The sequence below is a fragment of the Plecotus auritus genome, assembly GCF_963455305.1.
Source record: "Plecotus auritus genome assembly, chromosome: 6".
In the NCBI taxonomy this organism is placed as follows: Eukaryota; Metazoa; Chordata; class Mammalia; order Chiroptera; family Vespertilionidae; genus Plecotus; species Plecotus auritus.
Genome location: NC_137773.1, coordinates 110620018 through 110643988, shown reverse-complemented (window position 1 = coordinate 110643988; position 23971 = coordinate 110620018). Strand labels below are relative to the sequence as shown.

Here is a 23971-nt window from a genome sequence, read left to right as displayed (position 1 = left end):
GGAAAGGGTGCGGGGCGAAAGCGCGGCACTGACGTTAATTTCTACGACTGGTGCTTATTTTGGGGCCCTCTCCGCCCCTACACTTTATGAGAAAAGTAGATATTTCCACTCATAGACGTTCAACCTTGGGCTATGGGATTCTCACGGCCACTTCCGCCCGCGCCGTCGTCGCTCTAAGCATGAGCAGTGGCGCCTCCCAGCGTCGGCTTCCGCACGTTCCGCCACCGAGCCAGATGACGCAAGCGCCTGCGCCGCTCTGATGACGTAATACCTGCGCCGCCAGCGAGCGGGACGCGCGTGCCGAGGCTTGGGTTCCCTTTTCCCCACGGATTTTCGCGCCCGTGGGTCCCGCGCCCCGGCAGCATGAAGGAGACGCCGCTTTCAAACTGCGAGCGCCGCTTCCTCCTCCGCGCCATCGAGGAGAGGAAGGTAGACGGCCCCAGGAGCTTCGGGCTGCGTGGGCGCTCGGTGGCACGGCCGCGCGCGGACCTGGCCCTCGCAGGGCCAGGGAACCCCTGGGGGATGTTCCCAGTCTCCCGGGTTTTGTCTCCAGTGGGTTCTTCTCAAGGCTCGAGTTGGCTCCAAACTAAGAAACTACCACTTTTCTTTGGGGGTGGTCAGACTCCCACTTCCCTCCAGGAGCTTAGCCCAGGGCCTGCTCAGAGTAGCTGTTCACTAAATATTGCTGAGGAACTAAACGAGTGAATGTTGTGCTTTCAGCGGCTGGATGGCAGACAAACCTATGATTATAGGAACATCAAGATCTCGTTTGGAACAGATTATGGGTGCTGTATTGTGGAGCTTGGGAAAACAAGGTAACAGCCTTCGCATTAGAAGCTCAGTGGCGGGAAGTTTAAAAGAACGTAATTGACTCAGTTGTTGACCGAGCAGCTAGAAGTCTGGACTGGACTTTGTTTAGCTGCCAAAAATAAATATAGTTCCTTTAATGCAAGATTTATTTTTTATTTATAGTCACACTTAAAATTTTTAACCATAACTATATTTTCTGCCACATGGGTATCATATAGTTCTTGATTGCACCGAGTTTCCTGCACGTCGTGTCAATAAGTAGGTCCTACTTACCTGTTTTTCATGAGTGACATGAGAATTAGGTTTTTGGTTTTTTGTTTGTTTTTTTTCTGGAGTGTTTTTTAAAGGTGTGTATTAGCTTACTAGGGCTGTCATAAAATACCACTACGTGGGTGGCTTAAATGACATAAATGTATTGTCCCACGTTGTGGAGGCCAAAAGTCCAGGATCCAGGTGACAGCAGGGTTGATTTCTCCTGAGACTTTTCTTCTTTGCTACAAATAAATGCATTCTCCCTGTGTCTTAACCCGGATTTTCCTCCGCGTGCCTTCATGGCCCTGGTGTGTCCGAGAATTAGGTTTTTAATATTCATTTGGAAGTTGTGAGGACATTGGTGAGATAATTTTGGTGAACTGGTGCCATAGGAAAATTTCTTTCTTAAGAAATCTCAAGTTTTCAAGGTATCTTGTATGAATAGATACTTATTTTAGAAAAGAGAAGGTAAGGTCATTGATTTTTTTTTTTTTTTTTTTTAAGGATCTGTGGAATAATCAGTATTGTAAATAAGATTTTTTTTTCTTGTATCTCTTTGGGTACACCAATATGTACTTTTTTCCTGTATATATTCTACTACTATACTTTATATGTAATATAAAGCCTCTAATGATGTATCTTGCCGAGTGTCTTATTACTCAGAGTAAGATTGAAACTTAATTAGTATTTGTTTCAGATTTTTTTAATTGGAAAGGAAATGTATTTAGTCAACAGATTTGTACTTTGTCTTTGCAGAGTTCTTGGACAGGTTTCCTGTGAACTTGTTTCTCCAAAACTCAATAGGGCAACTGAAGGTATACTCTTTTTTAACCTTGAGCTCTCTCAGATGGCTGCCCCGGCTTTTGAACCTGGCAGGTATTTAAATCTCCTTCTTAAACTGCTTTCATCAGAGACGAGAGCAGCAGCCAGGTATTGTTCTAATGCCTAGTGTCATATTCATGACATTAGCCCATTCCTATCTTCATAGGCAGTCAGACCTCTTGGTGAAGTTGAATCGTCTCTTGGAAAGATGTCTAAGAAATTCGAAGTGTATAGACACTGAATCTCTCTGTGTTGTTGCTGGTGAAAAGGTGGGGAGTATGCCCAAAATTCTTAGTTAGGATGAATATTGTTGATTCATGGATCCCTGTATCTCTACATTAATTCTCAGAGTTTCACTTAACTTATTTTTATACTGGTTCACTTTAGTTCAAATGTTCCTGGGTGCCACCTCTAGAATTTCGTGTATCTCTTTCTGAAGGGACAAAAAACATTGTGAAAATAGCAACTTGAATTTGTGTAAAAATGTCTTATTCAGAGAACTGGTTTTTCATATATTTTTATTTTCTTATGTTATTTAAATCAGTTGATGGAAGCAGGTAATGTTTTCCTTATTGGATGAAGAACTGAAGAACAGATTCAGTCCTTCATCTGGATAAGGCCACACAGTGAGTCGGTGGCAGGCTGGTATTGAAAATCTTATTATTGTGCATGATGGTATTAGAACTTAATTCTTGATTAGGGTATTTTGACCATCTTCCTTTTTTTTAAATATATCTTTTATTGATTTTAAAGAGGAAGAGAGAGGGAAAGAGAAACACCCATGATGAGATAGAATCATTGATTGGCTGCCTCCTGCATGTCCTCTACTGGGGACCAAGCTGGCAACCCAGGCATGTGCCCTTGACTGGCATCAAACCCCAGACCCTGCAGTCCTCAGCCCAATGCTCTATCCACTGAGCCAAACCAGCTAGGACTTTTGACCATCTTTTTTACTTCAGAAAAGTCCTTGAGCCTTTCCCCATTCCAAGCTTGAATGTGACACTACTTGCATTACTTGTAGGGTTATCATAAATATTGTCAAGTAAAACCTAAGAGGTTGAGGTTTTTGAGTTAGGAGACACAATACAAATATAATTAGGCTTGTTAGGGAAATTTTAGTATTAAATGAAGAATGGTTTGTATATTTTGAGCATATGTTTTACTGTTGTCAAATGACTCAAAGAATGGTGAACTATTGGTATTTCAGATGTTGGTCTGACAACATTTTTCTAAATATAGTTTTGTTGATAACAAGAGAAGAAATAACCCTGTTTTAACAGCAAGAGAAAATTTGGCACATAATGTTACTTTTAAATAGCCACTGGTTGTGATCAGTTAGGATTTATTTTTGTTTTAAATTCACATTCAGGTTTGGCAGATACGTGTGGACCTACATTTATTAAATCATGATGGAAATATTATTGATGCCGCCAGCATTGCAGCCATTGTAGCCTTGTGTCACTTCCGAAGACCTGATGTGTCTGTCCAAGGAGATGAAGTAACACTGGTAAGCTCCCACGATGTGAGCCATGCTCCCCTCTGAATGAGTGAATATCCTTGATGTGCAGGCAACTTGTTGGTCAGGTCTTGTTGTAGATGGAAATTAGTTATATTCTAAAATTTGTTAGCAAGGCAAAAACTGCGTATCGTCAAAATTGTCCTTGAAATCTCTTAAATATCCTATATTAAAGTATCTGTTAGTAAAAGCACACTGTAGCCTGGCTTTCTAGAATAGAACTAGATGACTTCTTTGGATTGAGCATAGGTGAACTAGTTGTTTTACGTTTAGACCATATGTGTGAAAAATACATGAGTCTCAGCACAGTGAGATGCTGTGTTTACTTTGTGGCAGAGTCTCTCAGAAATACCTGTAAGGCTTGTTCTAACTTATTGCTAGGCTCCACCCTCAGAGGAGGATGCGGTAAAACCTAGGACAGTGCACTTCTATCAGCTCCCAGGTGATACTGATGCTGCTGGTGCAAGGACCACATTTTGAAAACCACTGTTGAGTATGTCCATTTTAATTTATGTAAATTACATGCTAGAGTTGTGAAAGTGTATGTGGTGGTAATTTGAGTCCTGGAGTTAGAAAAGCAAACATCAGAGGTCCAGATTCTCTAAGCAGTCATTCATGATGCTGCTCTTAGGCATTAGAGGGGAGCAGATTCTTTAAAGACTTAGAGGTAGGGACAGTAGAGATGTGGTCTTTTAGAGAAGGGAGATGGTATAAAGAAGTAAAAAAAGTGATTAGTAGACAAAAAAAAAAGGTATCAATTAAAAATACTGTAGAGGGGCATTAAAAATGGTGGCAGAGTAAGTGGATGCTGCACAGACATGCTCCCAGGACCAAACTGGAATTACAACTAAAATACAGAATACTTCCTGAATAATCAACAGAAGACTGGCAGGAGAGAACCCTAATACAGGAGAATCGAAAGTGCAGATCGCATAGAGACTGATAGGAGGGACGGAGGTGTGAAAGGGCTGGCAGGGTGCCCAAAGATAGCAACTGAAGTTCCCGAGAGATATCTCAGTTGTTGGGGGTTGCCACAGAGAACTCTGGATCTAATCCCCAAGCTGGTCCCCCCAGCAAAGAGCCACAACTGAGAAGGTAACCACATAACATCTGGCTGTAAAAAGCAGTGGGGTTGCTGTCTGCCAGGGAGTGACGGCTGAAAATTCAGGCACCCTGTTAAAGGGCCAATGCACGAAATTCCCTGTGAAGCCACCCACCTGGTGCTGTGGCAGAGCGGGGCAGAGTGGACTGGAGCTGTGTGAGCAGAAGCCAGGATTGAGAACTCCAGGGTTAGAGCTTAGAAAGCAGACAACCCCCAGTATCCTGTGCTGAGTCATTTCCTCACACAGCGGAAGACATCTTTCCCAGCACACATCTGCCTTGCCTGGGGGAGAAGACAGTGGACACACCTATTGGAAAACACCTTGCCCTGAGGCCACTTAAGAGATTAAAAGTAACAATTAGCCTCCAGGCAGAAGCAACTGCCCCACCCTTTTGAAAAAAACTCGCCACACCTGAGGACAATTGCCTGGGGGCAATTCAAGTCAGAATCCTATCAGTCTGTAGGTAGAGGTGGTCTCTGGAGGTTTTGAGTCTTTGCTTGATCTAATTAGCTAGAATTAGTGTTTGACACTGTCCTGTACTAGAGATTGAGAGGCGTAGAAGATCTACCTAATACATACTTAGTCAGAAACCCAAACGAACAGCCAAAATAAGGAGACAGAGAAACAACCCAATGAACAAGAGAATTCTCCAGAAGAAGCGATAAATGAAGCAGAGATAAGAAATTTATCTGAAACAGAGTTTAGGGTAATGATGGTAAAGATGGTCAACAGCATAAAATATATAGTAACTATGAAAAAAGAACAGTTGGAAATAAAGAATGACATAATACAAATAAAGAACACAATGGAAGGAATACACAGCAAGTTAGGGGAAGCTGAGGATCAAATCAATGAATTAGAAACAGGGTTGAAAAAATCAGAGAACCAAAAAGAAAAAACAATTAAAAAACAGGAGGACAGCTTAAGGGAGCTGTGGGACAATTTGAAACATAACAATATTACAATAACAGGTGTGCCAGAAGAGGCAGAAAGGGAGAATGGGATAGAGAAGGTGTTTGAAGAAATAGTGGTAGAAAACTTTCCTAACATGATAAAAGGAAAAAGCCACACAAGTTCAGGAGCCACAGAGAATCCCAAGCAAGAAGAACCCGATAAACCCATGCCCAGACACATCGTAATTAAAATGCCAAAAATTAAAGACAAAGAATCTTAAAGGCAGAAAGAGAAAAACAAACTGGAGAGTTATTGCTGGTGGTAATACAAAATGGGACAGCCACGATGGAAAAGGTTGGCTGTTTCTTAAAAGTCTAAGTGTAAATGTATAGAGTCCAGAAATTCCATGCCTAGAAATCTACTCAAGAGGAAGGAAAGTGTATGTTCACTCAAAGACTTTCATGTGAATGTTCATAGCATATTTGTAATAGCCCCATACTGGTAATAGTCCAAATGTTTATCACTGGAGAATGGAGAAACAGAATGTGGTCTGTCCATACCATGGACTACAGTTCAGCAGTAAAAAGCACCAACCTGCGGATTCATACTACAGAATGGGTAAAACATGCTAAGCTGAAAGGAGGCGGATGCTAAAGACTAAAAATTGTTTGATTCCACTTATAGGGAATGCCCAGAAAAAGGCGGATTTATAAAGACAGAAAGTAGACCGATGGTTGCTTGGGGCTGGGAGTGAGAATTGACTGCAAACAAGCTCAAGGAAAGTTTCAGGGGGAGGATGGTCATGGAAATGTTAAAAACTGGATTGGGGTGATGGTTACATAACTGTAAATGTATTAAAAATGTACTAAAACGTGAATCCTAGCCTTCCGATGAGTGGACTTATATAAAATATACCTCAATACAGCTTTTTGACAAATGCATAAAGTTTTTTGTTTTTTTTTAAATATATTTTATTGATTTTTTTTTTTTTTTACAGAGAGGAAGGGAGAGGGATAGAGAGTTAGAAACATTGATGAGAGAGAAACATTGATCAGCTGCCTCCTGCACACCCCCTACTGGGGATGTGCCCACAACCAAGGTACAAGCCCTTGACCGGAATCGAACCTGGGACCCTTCAGTCTGCAGGCTGATGCTGTATCCACTGAGCCAAACTGGTTAGGGCCAAATGCATAAAGTTTTAAGGAACATTAGCGACAAAGGCAGATAGATAATAGAAAGTTATTTAAGTACTCATTGAGGATTGAGGGAAGTTCATTTTTTATTTTACTGTGTGATGTACAAGATGATTTTTGTATGTTCTCTTATTTTCAAACAGTACACTCCGGAAGAGCGGGACCCTGTCCCATTGAGCATCCACCACATGCCCATCTGCGTCAGTTTTGCCTTCTTCCAGCAGGGGTGAGTCTCCTCCTCACGTGGGCTGAAGTGAGCAGCGTGGCTGGGAAGTGTGCTGTGGGCAAATAAGCCAACCCTCCCTCAATGCTACAGCAACTCACAGTCCAGAAAGAACTGTGCATTTCTCACTTTAGCCCTGTCTTGTAAAAGCTGTAGTTGGAAAAGAGCTTTCTCCATAGGAGAGACATTTTTCTTTTCATGGTGTATCATAAATTTATGAATTTACTACCACGTGGTAGCAGCTTCTGTTTTCTGGAGGTGTGCAGGTGTTTAGAGAATTGTATGCTCAGCTCTGACTTGGGGAAGTGGGGGGAGAATCAGGATTAACAGAAGCAGGACTTTGGAATACATTCAGGGGCTTCGTTCTAGGATCAGGCATGGGAAATGGTTCTCGCCTGGTAAAGTCGGCTCCTTCAGCTCCCAGTTTCCTCACAACTCCCTGCTGATTCCTCCCACGGCAGCAAACCTGGGGGCCTGGGGTCATGTCCATGCCTTCACATGAAAGCCTGGGCCTTCCTTACATCTTTGTAGAAACCAAGGGAACTATACATATTTTAACAGTTTTATGAATTAAGAACCAGAGGAAAGCTTTCACCTTTCAGTCATTGTAGTGTAGAATTTCATTAGAGGGAAATGGACCAGCAACATCAAGCAGAAAGATGTGAGTCTGCCCTAACCGGTTTGGCTCAGTGGATAGAGTGTCAGCCTGCGGACTGAAGGGTCCCAGGTTTGATTCCGGTTAAAGGCATGTACCTTGGTTGCAGGCACATCCCCATTAGGAGGTGTGCAGGAGGCAGCTGATTGATGTTTCTCTCTCATCGATGTTTCTACCTCTTCTTTTCCCTCTCTGTAAAAAATCAATAAAATATTAAAAAAAAAGAAAGACGTGAATCATATATGTAATTTAAATTTTCCCAGACATTAAAAAGGTAAAAATAGGTAAATTTAATTTATATATATTTAATTTTACTTAATATATCTAAGGTATTACCTTATTTTAATATGTAATCATTATCTTAAATTTGTTCATGAAATACATTTTATTTCTATTAAATCTTCGAACTCCAGTATTGTGCTCTTAGCTTGGACTCACTACATTTGAAAGGCTCAGCGAACAAGTGACTGAGGCTACCATTAGACATACAGAAATAGTGTTTTCTAAATGAGCCATTACCAGAACCTGAAAGACATTCAGAGTACAGGCCATTAAGGAGACTCTAAGATTAACCAAATTATCAAGTTTTTATTAATGAGCCACAAGTTACTTAATCCAAGTGATAGCATTAGATTTTGATTGTATATTATTTAAAAAAAAAACTATTATGAACTTGATTTTACTGTGATAGCTAGCAATATACACATAGCGTTATTTTGGATCCATAAAAACAGAAATTCTCTTGTATCTTTTCCCATTAAAGTGACTCACATTCACAGGCTTAGGCCTTTACTGTGTTGACTTTATTAATGCCATCTTTAAAAAATATCCATTATCTTAAAATTGACATGATTTGTTCAGGTCCATTTAACATTCCTTTCAGAACATTTTTATTGGTGGATCCCAGCGAGCGTGAGGAGCGTGTCATGGATGGCTTGCTGGTGATTGCCGTGAACAAGCACCGAGAGATTTGTACCATCCAGTCCAGCGGTGGGATAATGCTGCTAAATGAGCAGGTTAGTGCTGTGGTTAACATCCCATTTAGAAGCTTTTTCTCATTTTTTTTTTTAACTAAAATCCAACAAGGGCATTTCCAGTGATTCATCCTCGGCTGTGTTGGAATCTGGTTTCAGTACTGTCATCACCCTGTTGATGAGACGAGTTACCTTCCTCTTCCCTGCTGCGCCCATGCATGGCCTCCAGAGTCTAACCTTTCTAGGTAGAGAGACATGGTACTTTCCAGGGAAGAAAGAGGTTCATATTTCTATAAAAAAAAAGTGTCACAGATAGGAGTGAGGTTAAAAGTAAAGTACTTGTAGAATTTGGGTATAATAAGTAGTTCTCAAACCCAGCTCCATATCAGATTCCCACGGACTTTTAGAAAAGAGGCTGCCAGGTACCGGAGGTGCAGGTGCTTGAGCACAGCCTGCTTTGTTGGAGCTCCAGCTCTGCGTTAGACTGACTGGCCTTGGCCAATGATTTCAGATCTTCATGCCTCCACTTCTTCATCTGTAAAATAGGAAGTAAGTTCCTAGTGACACCTTATTGGTAGAAGAATATAAAGGTAAGTAGGCGTGTGACACTGTAGCATACGTTAAGTGTGCAATAAATGTAAGTTTTCTCATCACTGCCATTCCCAGCTCCCTAACTCCAGAGACACATCCATTAGGCGCCGACGCCCGAGAACCTTGCTTTCTGAAAGCTCCAGGGTTGCTCTGTGGCCTGGTGCCGTGGCTCACTCACACAGAGGTAGTCAGTGCACCGAGCATGTGTGTGTCCTGGCCTTTCCTGGGGTCTGTTAGTGCTTCGGGAATGTTTTTGGGTCTGTTTCCTTAATGTGAGAGTCCTTCAAATATTCTAAAACAACTCTCACAACTTGCTTTATTTTATGTCTACATTACATTAGGAAACAAAGGCAGGCTTAAGTTGTAAAGTTAGAAAAGCTAATCTCGTTCTTGATTTTGTTAGAGAAAGCTATTTGGTTTGCTGTCTTTAAATAACAGCTAATTTTTATAAACAGGTTTTGAGATGCAGTAAAATAGCTGGTGTGAAAGTGGCGGAAATCACAGAGCTAATCCAGAAGGCTTTGGAGAATGACCAGAAAGTTCGGTAAGTTTAATTTTGTTAGAACCAAGTGGTCTTTTTATAGTTTTTTCTGTTAAGGATTCTTCTTGCACAGGGGTAACCACACACTTTCCTTATCTGTTAATCTCAGTTGAATATACTAAATGTTTTTTGAAAGTTGATTGAACTGTTTGTTGTATTCCAACTTAAACAATCTGTATTGAAAAGCCACATAATATTTTTCTTTAAAAAAAGTAACATGTTCTTAGGAAAAAGAATCTGGTAACGCAAATTTACTGAAAGGATACACACTGGGTTGATTCCCATCTTCTCCCCATGTGACATTACAAAGGATCTGTAGCCCCGCATCACTGTCTTCTACAATGTGGGAGGTTAATGCCTGCCTGTATGGCTGGTTTGAGGATTAGAAAATAACCTACTTTAAGCCCTTGGCATGTGCCCAGCACATGGTTCAATACATGGTAATTACAGGAACTTGTCTCTTGATAGGCATAATAAATTGGTGAGGATAAGTTAGTCTCACCAAAGGGTAAAATAGTTAACATTTTTTTCTTTTTTGTCTTCTCATTCATCTATCATCCACCCCCGCCCCTTTTCTCCCCCCAAATACCACACACAGGAAAGAAGGTGGAAAGTTTGGCTTTGCAGAGTCTATAGCAAAACAAAGGATCACAGCATTTAAAATGGAAAAGGCCCCTGTTGACACCTCTGACGTCGAGGAGAAAGCAGAAGAAATCCTGGCTGAAGCGGAGCCTCCCCCAGATGTGTATCTTTACTGGTGCTGGGGTTTGCTTTTCCAGTAGCAACAAGATTCATTCCACTGTGGCCTTACTAGGCTGTGGAAGGGGTATATACTGACATTTCTCTGAAACACTGTGCTTTGTTAGAAAAAACATTTAAGATACCAGATAGTGAAGAGTCAGTAAGTTGATGGTCTAATGTCCACCTTCTCTTCAGCTATCCTACAAAATCCAGAAAATTCTCTAAACAAACCAATTTATAACGTTTCATTTTCTTTTGAAAAATTAGTCTTTAATCTCAATGGCACGGTCAACACTACACTATTACACATTGTTCTTGAATTTTTTTTACATTCACCAAATTTATTAGTATCCTATCTAATAAAAGAGTCATATGCAAATTGACCATCACTCCAACACATAAGATGGCTGCCCCCATGTGGTCAAAGATCCTGCCCCCATGTGGACACAACATGGCCGCCACAAGATGGCCAGCAGAGGAGGGCAATTGGGAGGGAGCAGGCCTGCAAGGGAGGGCAGTTGTGGGCGATCAGGCCAGCAGGGGAGGGCAGTTGGGAGGGACCAGGCCTTCAAGGGAGGGCAGTTGGGGGTGATCAAGCCAACAGGTGAGGGTAGTTGGAAGGGACCAGGCCTTTAAGGGAGGGCAGTTGGGGGTGATCAAGCCTGCAGGGGAGGGCAGTTAGGGGTGACCAGGCCTGCAGGGGAGGGCAGTTAGGGGTGATCAAGCCTGCAGGGGAGGGCAGTTAGGGGTGACCAGGCCTGCAGGGGAGGGCAGTTAGGGGCAAACAGGCTGGCAGGGGAGCAGTTAGGCATCAATCAGGCTGTCAGGGGAGTGGTTAGGGGGTGATCAGGCTGGCAGGCAGAAGCGATTAGGGGCAATCAGGAAGGCAGGCAGGTGAGCAGTTGGGAGCCAGCAGTCCTGGATTGTGAGAGGGATGTCCGACTGCCTGTTTAGGCCCAATCCAGTTAGGATCGGGCCTAAACAGGCAGTCGGTCATCCCTCGAGGGGTCCCAGATTGGAGAGGGTGCAGGCTGGGCTGAGGGACACCCCCCGCCCCCCCCCCCCCCCCCCGTGCACGAATTTCGTGCACCGGGCCTCTAGTACAACTGAAATATTCAGAGCCAGTCTCTTGATGTTTCTCACCATTATGTCCATAACAATCTTGAGTTATGTTTTTTCTTCATTGTTCAGCCACCTATAGCATAGCTAGTAAATTTCTTCTCCTAAGACTTTGAGGCACACTTCTGTCTTAAAAAGAAAACTTCCTTTAACTGTTAAGTGTTTCTAAACCTGTGCTCTGGACTCCTGGAACTGCCCAGATTGGAGAAGGAGTAGAGAACTCCTGGGGTGACCTTGAAGACTCTGAGAAGGAAGATGAGGATGAAGGTGGCAGCGATGAAGCCATCATTCTCGACGGAGTGAGGACAGACGTGGGAATGGAAGTTTTCAATACTGGAAGCCAAGGTGGGTGGTACTTTATGGCTTTTAGTATTAGACCAGAGGCCCAATGCACGAAAACCGTGCAAGAGTAGGCCTTCCTTCCCCCAGCTGTTGGCACCAGCTTCCCTCTGGCACCTGGGACCCAGGCTTTGCTCCGGCTGCCGGCAGGCACCCGGGACCTGGGCTTCCCTCTGGCCCTGGCTTTGTCCGGAATGATGTCCAGTCTAATTAGCATATTACCCTTTTAATTATTATAGACTAAAGGCCCGGTGCATGAAAATTCGTGCATTCAGCGGGGGTCCCTCAGCCTGGCCTGTGCCCTCTTGCAGTCCAGGACCTCTCAGGGAACGTCCAACTGATGGTTTAGGCCCGCTCCTCGGGGGATCGGGCCTAAGCTGCTAGTCAGACATCCCTCTGGCAGCCCAGGAGCCCTCAGGAGATGTCTGATTAATGGAGGGAGTGAGCCTAAGCCGTTAGTCAGCTTAGTGCTGCCGTGGAGACAAGAGAGGCTCCTGCCACTGCGCTGGCCAGCCATGAGCCCGGCTTCTGCGCCACATCCCAGGTCAGGGACACAGGCAGGCAGCGTCACATCTCAGGTCAGGGACAGAGGCAGATAGCGTCACATCCCAGGTCAGGGATGGAGACAGATAGCACCATGTCCCAGGTCAGGGACGCAGGCAGGCAGTGTCATGTCCCAGGTCAGGGACGCAGGCAGGCAGTGTCACGTCCCAGGTCAGGGACGCAGGCAGACAGCGTCACGTCCCTGTTCAGGGATGCAGGCAGACAGCGTCACGTCCCTGTTCAGGGATGCAGGCAGACAGCGTCACGTCCCTGTTCAGGGATGCAGGCAGACAGCGTCACGTCCCTGTTCAGGGATGCAGGCAGACAGCGTCACGTCCCTGTTCAGGGATGCAGGCAACAGTGTCACGTCCCAGGTTGGGGATGCAGGCGGGCAGCTTCACCTCAGCACTGGGCGGGGCCACAGGCAGGCAGTGTCACGTCCCAGGTCAGGGACAGGCAGATGGTGTCATGTCCCTGGCCAGGGATGCAAGCAGGCAGCTTCACCTCAGTGCTGGGCGAGACGTTAGGGCTGGGCAGGCCTAGGTGTGCCTCTGCTGGGGGCAGAAGTCCCCGCCCCCGTCCCTGCCCCCCAGCTCCTGTGCGTGTGCAACCTGTTGACTGGTCGTGACTCGGACACCGTTAGGATCAATTAGCATATTACCTCTGTATTATATATAGGATGTCATGTAGACATGTAAATTATATATGTAGTTATATGTGTATAGAATCTGTCCCTATTTATAGATTAAAGTACCACTAAGATACGGATTTATTTTTATATTAGTTCCTGTTTTTAGAGGAACTGAATTTCAACTAAACTATTGAAGCTAACCGCACTATTAACTCCAATTCTTTTCTAAAGGAATATGCTTATGTTTGTGGAGTAGTGGTAGCTCTTTGATATGTAAATGTAGTTGCATTTTTAATGTTTTGTTCTCTTTTCTTTTATGTATATCCATCTGGGCCAGTTTTAGGAGGTTTCTTAAAGATCTTATTCCTGCATGCTAATTTTTCTTTGTAGTTCTTAAGAGTGAAGCATAAAGCCTATAACATTAGTGCGTTCAAATAGAACTTTCTACAGTACCAGAAATGTCCTACATCTACACTGTCTAATATAACAGGTCCACTAGCCACCCACATGCAGCTGTTCAGCACTGAAATGTGGCTTGTGTGACCAAGGAACTGAATTCTAAAGTTTACTTACTTTTTTGTTAATCCTCATCTGAGGATATATTTTCCATTGATTTTTAGAGAGTGGGAGGAAGGGAGGGAGAGAGAGAGAGTGACATAGATGTGAAAGAGACACATTGATTGGTTGATTTTTACACCAGCCCCAACTGGGGCTCAGGATCGAACTTGCAACCCAGGTACATGCCCTTGACCGGGAATAGAACCCTCAACCCTTCAGTGCAAGGGCCAACATTCTAACCACTGACACATCAGCCAGGGCTGAGTTCTAACATTTAATTCTGGCTCCTATTTTGGTACAAAATCCTAGAGTTACCTGGAAAACGTGTAGTCTTAGGTGTTTCTTGCATTCTGAAATACATAGAACTGAAGCAATTGTTTTTACCTATGTGGGTGTTTCATCTTTCAAGAAAGCCAACTTCTTGCTTGGCTACACTAGAAAATAATCACGAGTTGTTTTTTATGTAGTAAAAACAAATCATAGGAAGAATCTAGGCATTAGGTGGGCAGGGAACTAAAGGATGCACTTACAGGGTCTGTGATGCACAGTCTGGCCTGCCTTTGAGGAAGAATTTAGTGCCTGTGAGCATAACTGAGCTTGCTGGGTTTTGTAGAAGAAACATCCCCATTGTTTGGGACCTTTATTCACTTTCCCATGGGTCACTGTTTGGCATCACTCTTCCAGAGCTTGGTCCAGATATTTATTTACTACTAGAGGCCCAGTGCATGAAAACCATACACTCAGTGGGGGGGTCCCTCAGTCGGGCCTGCGCCCTCTTGCAGTCTGGGAGCCCTTAGGGGATGTCCAATTTATGGCTTAGGCCCACCCCCCACAGTTGGACATCTTTAGCGCTGCCGCAGAGGCAGGAGAAGCTCCCACCACCACCTCTGCGCTCGCCAGCCGTGAGCCCGGCTTCTGGCTGAGCGGCATTCCTCATGTGTTGAGCATCTGCCCCCTGGTGGTCAGTGTGTGTCATAATGACCAGTCATTCTGCCATTCGGTCAATTTGCATATTAACCTTTTATTATATAGTATTTACAGCATATAAGCTGCTTCCACAGTGAGACCATGAATGAAGTTTTAGACTTTCCATGTAATTACATATACATCAACCAGTCTTGAATGCTGCATAGAATTCTGTAGTGTTGAATGTTACTAGTTGGTTTAGTTATTCCCTTATTGATATACTGTTTCAGTGCTACAGTGAGCATCCTTTCATATGTCCCTTTATATATTTGTGTACTGTTTTTCTAAGATTAATAAGACTGCTAGAATATTCAATTGCTAGCTTCAAGAGTAATATTTTCAACTGAATAATAAAGTGTACTTAAGCCAGTTGGGAGGACAGAGCAGGTAAAGCCTTTCTAAAGCGTATAAACCAGCCGTGGGCAAACTACAGCCCGTTCAGCTGTTCTATCCGGCCCGCGGAGCCGAAAGAGCGGAGGGTTCTCTTGCTCTCCCCTCCGCTCCTTTACTTTGAATTTATATTAGTTCACACAAACACTCCATCCATGCTTTTGTTCCGGCCCTCCGGTCCAGTTTAAGAACCCATTGTGGCCCTCGAGTCAAAAAGTTTGCCCACCCCTGGTATAAACAAAGTGAGAAACTAACTGAAAATTCAAAACATAAAGACCTAATATACCAACAGCCAACTGGGAAAAGGGATAATCCACATTATGTATGATTAATGAAGGCTCAGGAGAAAACTACAAAGTAATTCTCACATATAAATGGCCAGTTACATATGCCAACCGTGGTAGTAATGAAGGAAATAAATTCAAAGCAAAAAGATGAGAGCATTTTTTGACTGCTGTATTGGGCAATATTAAAAATACTAGCATTGGCAAGGTTGTATGGGAAAATGGGTTCTTCATAGACTATTTCTTGGAATGTAAATTGGAACAATATTTATGGAGAGGTTTGGCAGTATCGTTTGTAATGTATATATACCTTTTGGCCCAACCACTATGTTTCTAGGTATTTCCTTTACACTGTTTATAATAGGGAGAAATGAAAATTTAGATCTCCAAAATTAGCAAATTCTAAAATAAATTGTGGTACCTTTTAGAGTGGCACGAGCACTTTGATGGCATCTTGTTTCCAAATTGGTTCTACAAGATGATATATACACACATATACATATACACCGAGTGGCCAGATTATTATGACCTCTGAACGCATAATAATCTGGCCACTCAGTGTATATAGTATATATATTAGAGGCCTGGTGCATGAATTTGTGCATGGGTGGTGTCCAGCCAGCCTGGCCAGGGGGAGGGGACATGGGCGGTTGACTGGCCTGCCTGCTGGTCGAACTCCTGGTTGAGGGTACAATTTGCATATTAGCCTTTTATCACTGAGTGGCCAGATTATTATACGTTCAAAGATCATAACTTTTCTATTATGAATGTACAAAATGATGATGTAGTTAAAGACATGTTTGGGGAATCAAGCATACAGTTTCAAAGCTCCAAGAAGTTACCTGAGGGAAGGAAAGAACCAAGTAGGCGTGGCAGCCCGCACTCAGAGTAACCCGGGCTCTAGTTGTATGAAATTTTTAGAATTGCTGCTATGGAAACCAATTTGGAAATTTTTAAAGAGATTACAGGCCCACCTCAGAGGGTTTGCTTCCAGACCTTCACAGTACAGCGAGTTACTACTTTAATTTAAAAACAACTTATTGCTCAAAAATGCTAACCATCACCCGAGCCTGTAGGAGAAATAGCCTTTCTGAATACAGTGAAATCAGGTGTGCCTGTACTTACATTGTCTCCTGAACATTTTCTTAAAGAGGCCCCTATCGTGGTGTCAGACAGTGAAGAAGAAGAAACTATCATTTTAGAACCAGACAAGAATCCGAAGAAAATAAGGTAACAGTTTCTTGTTTATTTCTCTGGTTTTATTCTCCTCTTACCTACTGTAAACAAAGAGATGTCTCTTTCTCATTAGAAGTTTATAAACATTAGGACCTAATTCTATAGAATTGTTTGGATGCCTTTCAAAGTCACTATTTTACTGTCATAGTTGGCAAATGTTATATCCTACTGGGAAAAAGGCCTCCTATTTTTGTGATCCAGAAGTTAACAAGCACAGTGGGGTGAATCAGCTTCTAGTACTAGTACTGTTCGTAAACTCTTAATTGACTTTATTCTCAGAACACAGACCATCAGTGCAAAACAAGAAAAAGCACCAAGTAAAACAGCAGTGAAGAAGAGAAGAAAGAAGAAAACTGCTAATTAAAGCTCACATGGTTGTATTTGTGTACAGAACTATTAAAAGGATATTTATTTAAGTGCTAGCAACCTTGAACGTTTTTTATTCACAAATCCATTATAAACTGTAGTCATTTCTTTCGTTTTTACATTATGCACTTAATAAACCTTCTGGAAAACTTAACAGGTTTTAAATAACTGCCACATCAGCCATGTCCAGGTAAACGAGGAGTGGAGAGTACTTTCCTGGTGTGCACCAAGGACCACGACTGGTCAGCAAGTAGATCCACTCCAGACATGCTGGTTATGCGAGCCAGCAAATGGTTGGATGCTCAGGAAAGTGAATGTCAGAACTACTGTCTGTTTTCCCGAAACTATAAGGTAGTTGAAGTCTTTTAAATTTTAGGAGAACCCTTTCCAGTCCCCATAGGAGAAATTAACTTTTCTGTGAAACCCTGAAGTCAAATTTTTACCTCAAATTAAATTTGACTTACAAACTAAGTTTTCCAAATCAATTTATTAATTCTTATTCTTATTATCCTGACAGCTGGCATCATTAATACTTTAACAAAACCACTCATAATCAGCCACATATCTAAGATACGATAGTACATGTACAAAAGATATACAAATTAAAACCATTAAAAAGGAATAGAGACCATAATTTGTACTTGACCATAACTTTTGTATTCAGAAATGATTGTAAATTTAAAACTTTAAAAACTGTACACCATATACGTTGATTTAACTCTTAGAAAACAAAGTCAGTCTCTCACTGTTACACATGTAGTGTCTCTGGTGGGATGAGGAGAGAAACACCATGATACCTGTAAGCAGGGGAAAAAATCCACTTTTAGTCAACATTCATTGAGTGAAGGAATATACTAAGAACTCAAAAGTGCCGTTTCTACCCGAGTAAGCAATGATTACAAAACACATACACACATGCCCCTCCCCTCTTCTCCCTCAAATAGAGGACAGACACATAGCCCTGCCAAGAGAACAGCCCCTAAGGAGGCTGTGCCCAATTCGTGGACCCTTTCATAAAGGTCAAATGTCATGGATCTCGGAACCATAGGACACCCTGGGAAGAGAGCTCCTTTAAATCATGCCCTAGCCCGTTTGGCTCAGTGGATAGAGCGTTGGCCTACAGACTGAAGGGTCACGGGTTCAATTCCAGTTAAGCGCATGTGCCTCAGTCCTGGCCCATGTGGGAGGCAACCAGTTAGTGTGTCTCACATCGATATTTCTCTCCATCTCTCCCTCTCCCTTTAACTTTAAAAACCATGGAAAAAATATCCTCTGGTAAGGATTAACAACACAACAAGGTTTGGCTCAGTGGACAGAGTGTCACTGGTCTGCGGACTGAAGGGCCCTGGGCTCGATTCTGGTAAAGGGCACATGCCTGGATTGTGGGCTCAATCCCCAGTAATGGGTGTGCAGGAGGCGGCCAATCAATGATTCTCATCATTAATGTTTCTCCCTCTCCCTCTGAAATCAATGAAAATATATGAAAAAAAAATTCTAATGTTACATCTTACTTGGAATGTTTGTACTTTTCTCTGATCGACTGCTGCGCATGCTGTGGCGCTCTGAGGTAGGTCTGGTGCAGGTCCAGGAGACAGGGCTTCAGACTCTCCAGGGTGTAGCCAGTCTTCTGTGCCAAGGATTCCGGCTGCAGAGGGAGCAGAACACCGCTGAGTTGATTTCAGGAGCAGACACAAGTTAACAGTTGGCACTGAGCTGGAGTTGTTAAATTTCAGTCCTAACAGCAACTGACAGGTCTACCAGTTTTCTAAGCCAGCATTCCAACGCTTTTATGCTGATTTGGATCTATTTCGACTACTTTCCCTGCAGCAGGTTGGGAGGCAATGCTTTTAGCACACCTTTTAAATCCAAGCAACAACAAAGCTTTCTACCTAACACGCTTAAACTGTGTTAAACAGTTTTCCCAGGTCAGTCAGTTAATGGCACAAGCGGTTAAGTCCCAAGGTATATGTGTGATGATGTAATACATACCCAGCTTTGTCCCGTGACTGTGTAGAGTGCTAGATGAAAGGCCGCTCCGGCAATAACTGATGGCAAATACTTAAGGTAGGGGTCAGCATCTATCAAACTTAACTCTCCCAAAAACTGGAATGAAAAGTAATATGCTTTATGGTCATAAGAGCTCTAGAATTCAAACCTCACATCTCAGCCTTCTGACCTATTTCCCCTGAAGACTGATTGTAGAGCAACCATCAGGAAAAATTCCCATAGCCTCATCTTTTAGATACATTCACTATCTTAAGTGTTTTCCATTCTCTTCCTCTTAATAACTTTTTTAAATCCCCACCCAAGAATATGTTTTTATTGATTTTGTAGAGGAAGGGAGAGAGAAACATCTATGTGAGAGAAACATCAATCGGTTGTGTCCTGGCTAGGAATTGAACCCCCAACCTTTCGGTGTTTTGGTGTACGGGATGAGATCCAAGCACCTGAGACACCCAGCCAGAGCACTTTTAATAATTTGAAAAATAATCTTCTGGTTACCATTTCCCAAGACTTTATTTCTATTATCTTTTGCCAATGGTAGTCTTTCTTCCATACTGCAGCATGAATCTGTCCCTGGAATATTAAATCCCTTGACCAGAGCTGCATAATAAAACTAGGGCTTGTCCCTAATTGTGACCTAACAATCTTGCATCAACAAAATGAACTTACCATCGCTAAACTTTCAACTTTGCAGTTCAAAGGCTGCTGGTGCAGAAAGTACTGGGTGAGGAACTGATTTACAGTTGGTGCCGCTAAGTCAAAAGAAAGGACTTTCAGAACGAGGTGCTCCATTCTCAGAACTTGTTTCTTGGTGTAGGTATCATCTGTAATGTACACAAACTCTGCTACCTCTGGGGGGTATATTTCTTCAAACTTTCTACAAGGAAAAAAGTTTTAAGTAATCAGTCCTAAAAGAGAAGCAAGCATGAATATCCCAATTCTGAAATCCCTCTAGCAGATTGCACAGAACAAATCCAATTGCCCATTTCTGCGGAGACTGGGTAAATGCTAATTAGAAGACCCAGATCAATGAAGGACTTTTAAGATCTTTCTCCCAGTGCAGTCAAAGGAAATAAATGAGAAGCATGAGACTTCTTCCCAAGACAGGAACAATGCTCCCAAGACTTCGCAAGGACACCACGTAACTGAAAATTTAGGAAATTTTCTTAGAAAAATAAACATGTTATATTTCAGTTTTAAAATTTAGTTTTCATGTCTTAATGAGATTTTGCTCATATGCTGGAAAGCACTTTTTAATGGAAGGGACCACACTTTAAAACTTTGTAATCTAGTATTAAAATGTAGCCAGTGTACATGTTCACTCAACAAGGTACACTGGGATCCAGCTCTGGAAAAGTAATGTCCTAAATTAGGCAGGTTTCATCCACACCTGTCACCACTGAGGTAGGCACCGACTCTCTGCCTTGTGTAGTATTGTCACATGTTAAAAATCACATTAGTTCCATGCACAGAAAGGAACTGATCCCTTTTAACCGAACGAACCAAGCTGACTTACGAGGCCAACAGCATAGCAGCAGTGCCCACCAGCTGAAGTTTTCCTCTCAGCACAGACATGGAGGAAAGGAACCTGTCAATGTAGTTCACCGCCAAGTGCAGGGTCTCATTCTGTAGTTTATATTCTTCTCCTACTTCAACTAACCAGTCCACGAGGATGGCCCTCATGCTGTTGTTGATGTCTGGCTGCTTCTTCATGTAGCCCACTTTAGGCTTACATTTAATCTGTTGAGAAAGTCACTTAGCATAGTGTTAATGCAGTTAGATTATTCTACGCTAGCAAAGTATATGCTAGAAACCTAAGTACAGCATTACAGTACTGCACGGGAAGTTAAAAAAGCTCACAAACGCCCTCAATGCCATCTCACCACACTGAGTAAATAACATAGAAAGTGGTCCTGAGAGCCTTTACCTCCATTTCCCTGAGGTATGTGTGAATATCCTCATGGTAGTCTGGGACTTCATTAACACTCACTGGCTTTTCCTCTTCCAACACAATTGACATGTCCATAGCGTGTGGTGACTCTGGGAGAATTCAAAAGCACGATTGAGTTCCTCATTTAATTTTCTTTTTTTATATTTCCATTTATTTCAGAGAGGGAGAGAGATTGGTACATCAATGATGAGAGAATCATTGATTGGATGCCTCCTGCATGCCCCCTACTGGAGATCAGCCTACAACTCGAGCATGTGCCCTTGACAGGAATCGAACCTGGGACCCAAACCGGCTAGGGCCCTCGTTTAATTTTCTATTTAATTGCCAAAAGTGATTGCCCTTGTAGGCGTCCCACACTGCCAAAGCAATTATTTCACTGATGACAAAGTATACAGACTACCTCACTCTGGTTTTAGTACCTGTCCACTTAGCTTTAGAACGAATTTAATTAATAAGAAAAAATGATAGGCCAATCACAGGTATTATGTTAGAGTATCACTCATCTTCCATGAGAGACAGTGGCACGGTGGTTCTATTAGGACAGGATTAAAATCCAAGTTCTAAGATAACACACAGGATTTGCTCTTAAGAATTTGCAGACCCCCAAGTCGGATATATTCAAAGCACAATCTAGGCAATAACTAGAAGCAAGGCCAACACTACGTTTAACAAGTGATTCATCTTTTGCAATTTTAAATTATCTTTTGAAGCAAAGAATATCATCCATTTTTGTTTTCATTTCAAGGTTCACTTTGAGGTTAAAATTTATTGCAAATTTTAAATAAAAACATGTAAATTATTTTAATTCCAAAGGATCACCTCTCACCAACAGAACTAAAAGTGAAATGAGTTTGGATTTAGTGAGCTGTCCAGTGACTCAACAGCCCCAGGTACAGAAGCAGTCCACTGTGGGCACAGCTGCTTAGATCCGCTATAGATTCACTACTCTCCTTACAGGTGGTTACGTACAAATACCTATGGTTCAACCTGACTCACAGGACAGCGTTCTTCTCTGGTGTCAGAGGATGGCTCAGACTGGTTTCACAGAAACAAAATTTTAAAGCCGGAAGAGATGTTAGATATCAGGGCAAGTCAAGCTGCACGCACACACAGCACTCTCTGGAGTGGAATGCACCAAGGGAGTCTTAGGAATGAATAGAACTGAAATCTATTCTCCCAACCCTGGGAACATCTCTAGGGTCAGATTAAAACCAGGGTTTGAGATCTAGTTAAACTGATGAGACTGGCAATGTACTGGAAGGAGCACCCAATTTGCATCTGGGTCTTTTTGTTGGCCACTGGGTCATGTATTAGCTGTGAGGTCTGAGATAAATCACACCCTTTCTAAACTTGTGACATTAAACCAAACTCATTATGTAGAAAGGATAAGATAATGCCTTACAATTCAAAATATCATGAACCCAACCTATTTAATAATTATGATTACATCAATTTGATACAGATGTTCATTAAAACTTACCAAAGCTATCATCCATTGGATAATCAAGAGGTACCAATGGTTTTCTTGGTTCAGGTAAAGCAATAGCTGAATTAAACGCCAGGACATCTTCGCATTCTGTTTCTTTAGATTCGTCTGGGCTCTTCTGAGTCTCTTCTGGTTCATCCACATGAATGGTAAATGCAGGCTGTTTGCTGTTTGCTTTCCAGGGAGGAACAATGACACGCTCATCATTTACAGGAAGATCCTTCAGAGGAGCAACCTAAGAAGAAACCAATAACTGACTTTGAGCTTATTAAATGGAGTGTTGCTTTTTTCCCCTTATGGGTCTCAGCCACCGCTTTTACTCCCAACTACTCCATCAGGAAAAGAAACTTTCTGGGGCAAAATCCAGGCAAGGAAGTTTGGGTAGTCAAGAAAAAGAAGGGATGGTTCAAAGGTTACGTCGTAGGCACGTATACAAAGGTTAGAGAGAGTCATACTGAGTGGAAATATGAAAAATTAATCAAGGCCACAAGAGGAATGGAGAGGCCAAAAGATGACAAGCTTAGGAAAGAGATGGCAAAAACATGTTGGTTCACCACGTTCACCCCGGGGTGGAGCAACAGAGCAAATCCGGTAAAATGGCGGAATTTACCAAAAACACAGTATTTTTATATCCTTTCCTAAAGTAGAGGTAACCTCCTAACTTCCCTCTATGGGGAGGCGGAAGGAGGTCCTAGGGTTTAAAGGCTAAGAGTAAGGCGTGGTGGTGGGCACAGACCACACATGTGGCAGTGCTTGGTTTGACCCCATTATCTGCAGAAAAATAACCCAATAGAGAACAGACAAGCAGCAAACACACAGTGCTGGCCGGGAGTAATGGGAGAAACCTCCCAGTGGCCTCCCAACACGCCAGAAACCAGGGATCGGAGGACCGCAGACCCAGACCTCCCCAAAAGCCCAGCGTGCCCTCTCGCCCCTCTCCCCTGCCTAACCCCTAGCAGAACCACGCTCATTGTACCCGTCGCGTCTTGGGCCTCTGCGGCGGCGCTGGAGCCCGCTGGTTCCCGGCCTTCAGTACCGCCAGCCGGGCCCGGGTCCGGGGCTGCTGGGCGGGAGACGCCTTCTCGGGGTTGATGTTCTCCTGGTCCTCGTGGGGTACCGTCTGCTGCAAGGTGAGCGGCGCCGAGCCCGCCTCGCGGGCCGCAGAGGAGCCCAACATCACTGCTCCCAGGCCGCGGCGGGATCCGCCTGCGGCGCCAAGCAGCGTGCACTCGCTCCCGCCGACCGGCCGCGCCGAGGAACGCTCCCGCCGTGGGCGCCCGCCTCAGCCCAGCCCGCCCGCCCACCCGCCGGGGATGGCCGAGAGCCGAGGAGGCTGCGAAAGCGCAGGCACGGCCGGGGTGGAGAGTCAGGGACACACCGAGAACAAGCGAGCTGCCCGCCGGAGCGGCGACTGTTCAGGCAGTTCAAGTATCCCGCGACTATTGAAATGGGCCAATGACAAGGGCCGCAGCCCGTGACGCCATCCGAGCGACCCGGCGCCGGGGAGTGAAGGCAGCCGCGCCCGCAGAGGAGCAGGGGCGTGGCAGGGTGTGGCTGGAGGGCAGCGCCTGCGCGGGCGGGGGCGGGACCTGCTTTAGGCGGGAGGCAGGGCCTGCTTTAGGCGGACTTTAAACGGAGCCCGCCTGGCTGGCTCCGCGCCCGGCTGCTGCCCGTAGGCCAGTTTAACGTCGGCAATGAGCCGCCGCTGCCTTTGGCCCTGGGGCCTCAGATAGCTTCACGACGTGTTTCCCAAGGTCTAACTGGCCTGGCCCCTCACTGGCCT

General features: G+C 43.7%; 3 protein-coding genes across 4 annotated transcripts in view; 1 reads left to right on the top strand and 2 right to left on the bottom strand.

Annotated features, from left to right (window-relative positions):
* The first annotated feature begins 254 nt into the window (after positions 1 to 254).
* Positions 255 to 22484, top strand: EXOSC9 (exosome component 9). Of its 2 annotated transcripts, none has more exons than XM_080674685.1 (12): positions 255 to 429; positions 721 to 815; positions 1819 to 1938; positions 2051 to 2153; positions 3254 to 3391; positions 6734 to 6816; positions 8352 to 8484; positions 9489 to 9577; positions 10173 to 10319; positions 11595 to 11779; positions 16297 to 16375; positions 22371 to 22484. In XM_080674685.1, exons 1-12 carry the CDS (start codon positions 364 to 366, stop codon positions 22381 to 22383), a joined length of 1251 nt encoding a protein of 416 aa, XP_080530811.1. In that variant the 5' UTR covers positions 255 to 363; the 3' UTR covers positions 22384 to 22484. The 2 variants fall into 2 exon arrangements, with proteins under 2 accessions (XP_080530811.1, XP_080530810.1); XM_080674684.1 differs by lacking the exon at positions 22371 to 22484 and adding an exon at positions 16661 to 16803.
* CCNA2 (cyclin A2) lies at positions 16912 to 23621 on the bottom strand. Its single transcript, XM_080674686.1, has 8 exons — positions 23165 to 23621; positions 22183 to 22423; positions 20679 to 20791; positions 20268 to 20491; positions 19421 to 19628; positions 18737 to 18850; positions 18259 to 18392; positions 16912 to 17544 (listed from the first exon to the last, which is right to left on the bottom strand). Exons 1-8 carry the CDS (start codon positions 23363 to 23365, stop codon positions 17496 to 17498), a joined length of 1284 nt encoding a protein of 427 aa, XP_080530812.1. The 5' UTR covers positions 23366 to 23621; the 3' UTR covers positions 16912 to 17495.
* Positions 22318 to 23971, bottom strand: part of BBS7 (Bardet-Biedl syndrome 7) — a 57001-nt gene continuing 55347 nt past the window's right edge. The window contains exon 20 of the mRNA XM_080674676.1: positions 22318 to 22423. The gene's annotated coding sequence lies outside the window, so the exon portion shown is untranslated. The remainder of the gene's footprint in view (positions 22424 to 23971) is intronic.

Excerpts from the sequence above, each read along its gene's own strand:
- EXOSC9 (XM_080674684.1), top strand. The coding sequence starts at position 364 with ATGAAGGAGACGCCGCTTTCAAACTGCGAGCGCCGCTTCCTCCTCCGC. Across the intron at positions 2,154-3,253 it reads GTGTTGTTGCTGGTGAAAAG|GTTTGGCAGATACGTGTGGA; the intron begins GTGGGGAGTATG and ends ATTCACATTCAG. Across the intron at positions 8,485-9,488 it reads TAATGCTGCTAAATGAGCAG|GTTTTGAGATGCAGTAAAAT; the intron begins GTTAGTGCTGTG and ends TTTTATAAACAG.
- CCNA2 (XM_080674686.1), bottom strand. The coding sequence starts at position 23,365 with ATGTTGGGCTCCTCTGCGGCCCGCGAGGCGGGCTCGGCGCCGCTCACC. Across the intron at positions 19,629-20,267 it reads GCTGCTATGCTGTTGGCCTC|AAAGTTTGAAGAAATATACC; the intron begins GTAAGTCAGCTT and ends TTTTCCTTGTAG. Across the intron at positions 18,393-18,736 it reads CAGTCACGGGACAAAGCTGG|CCGGAATCCTTGGCACAGAA; the intron begins GTATGTATTACA and ends CTCCCTCTGCAG.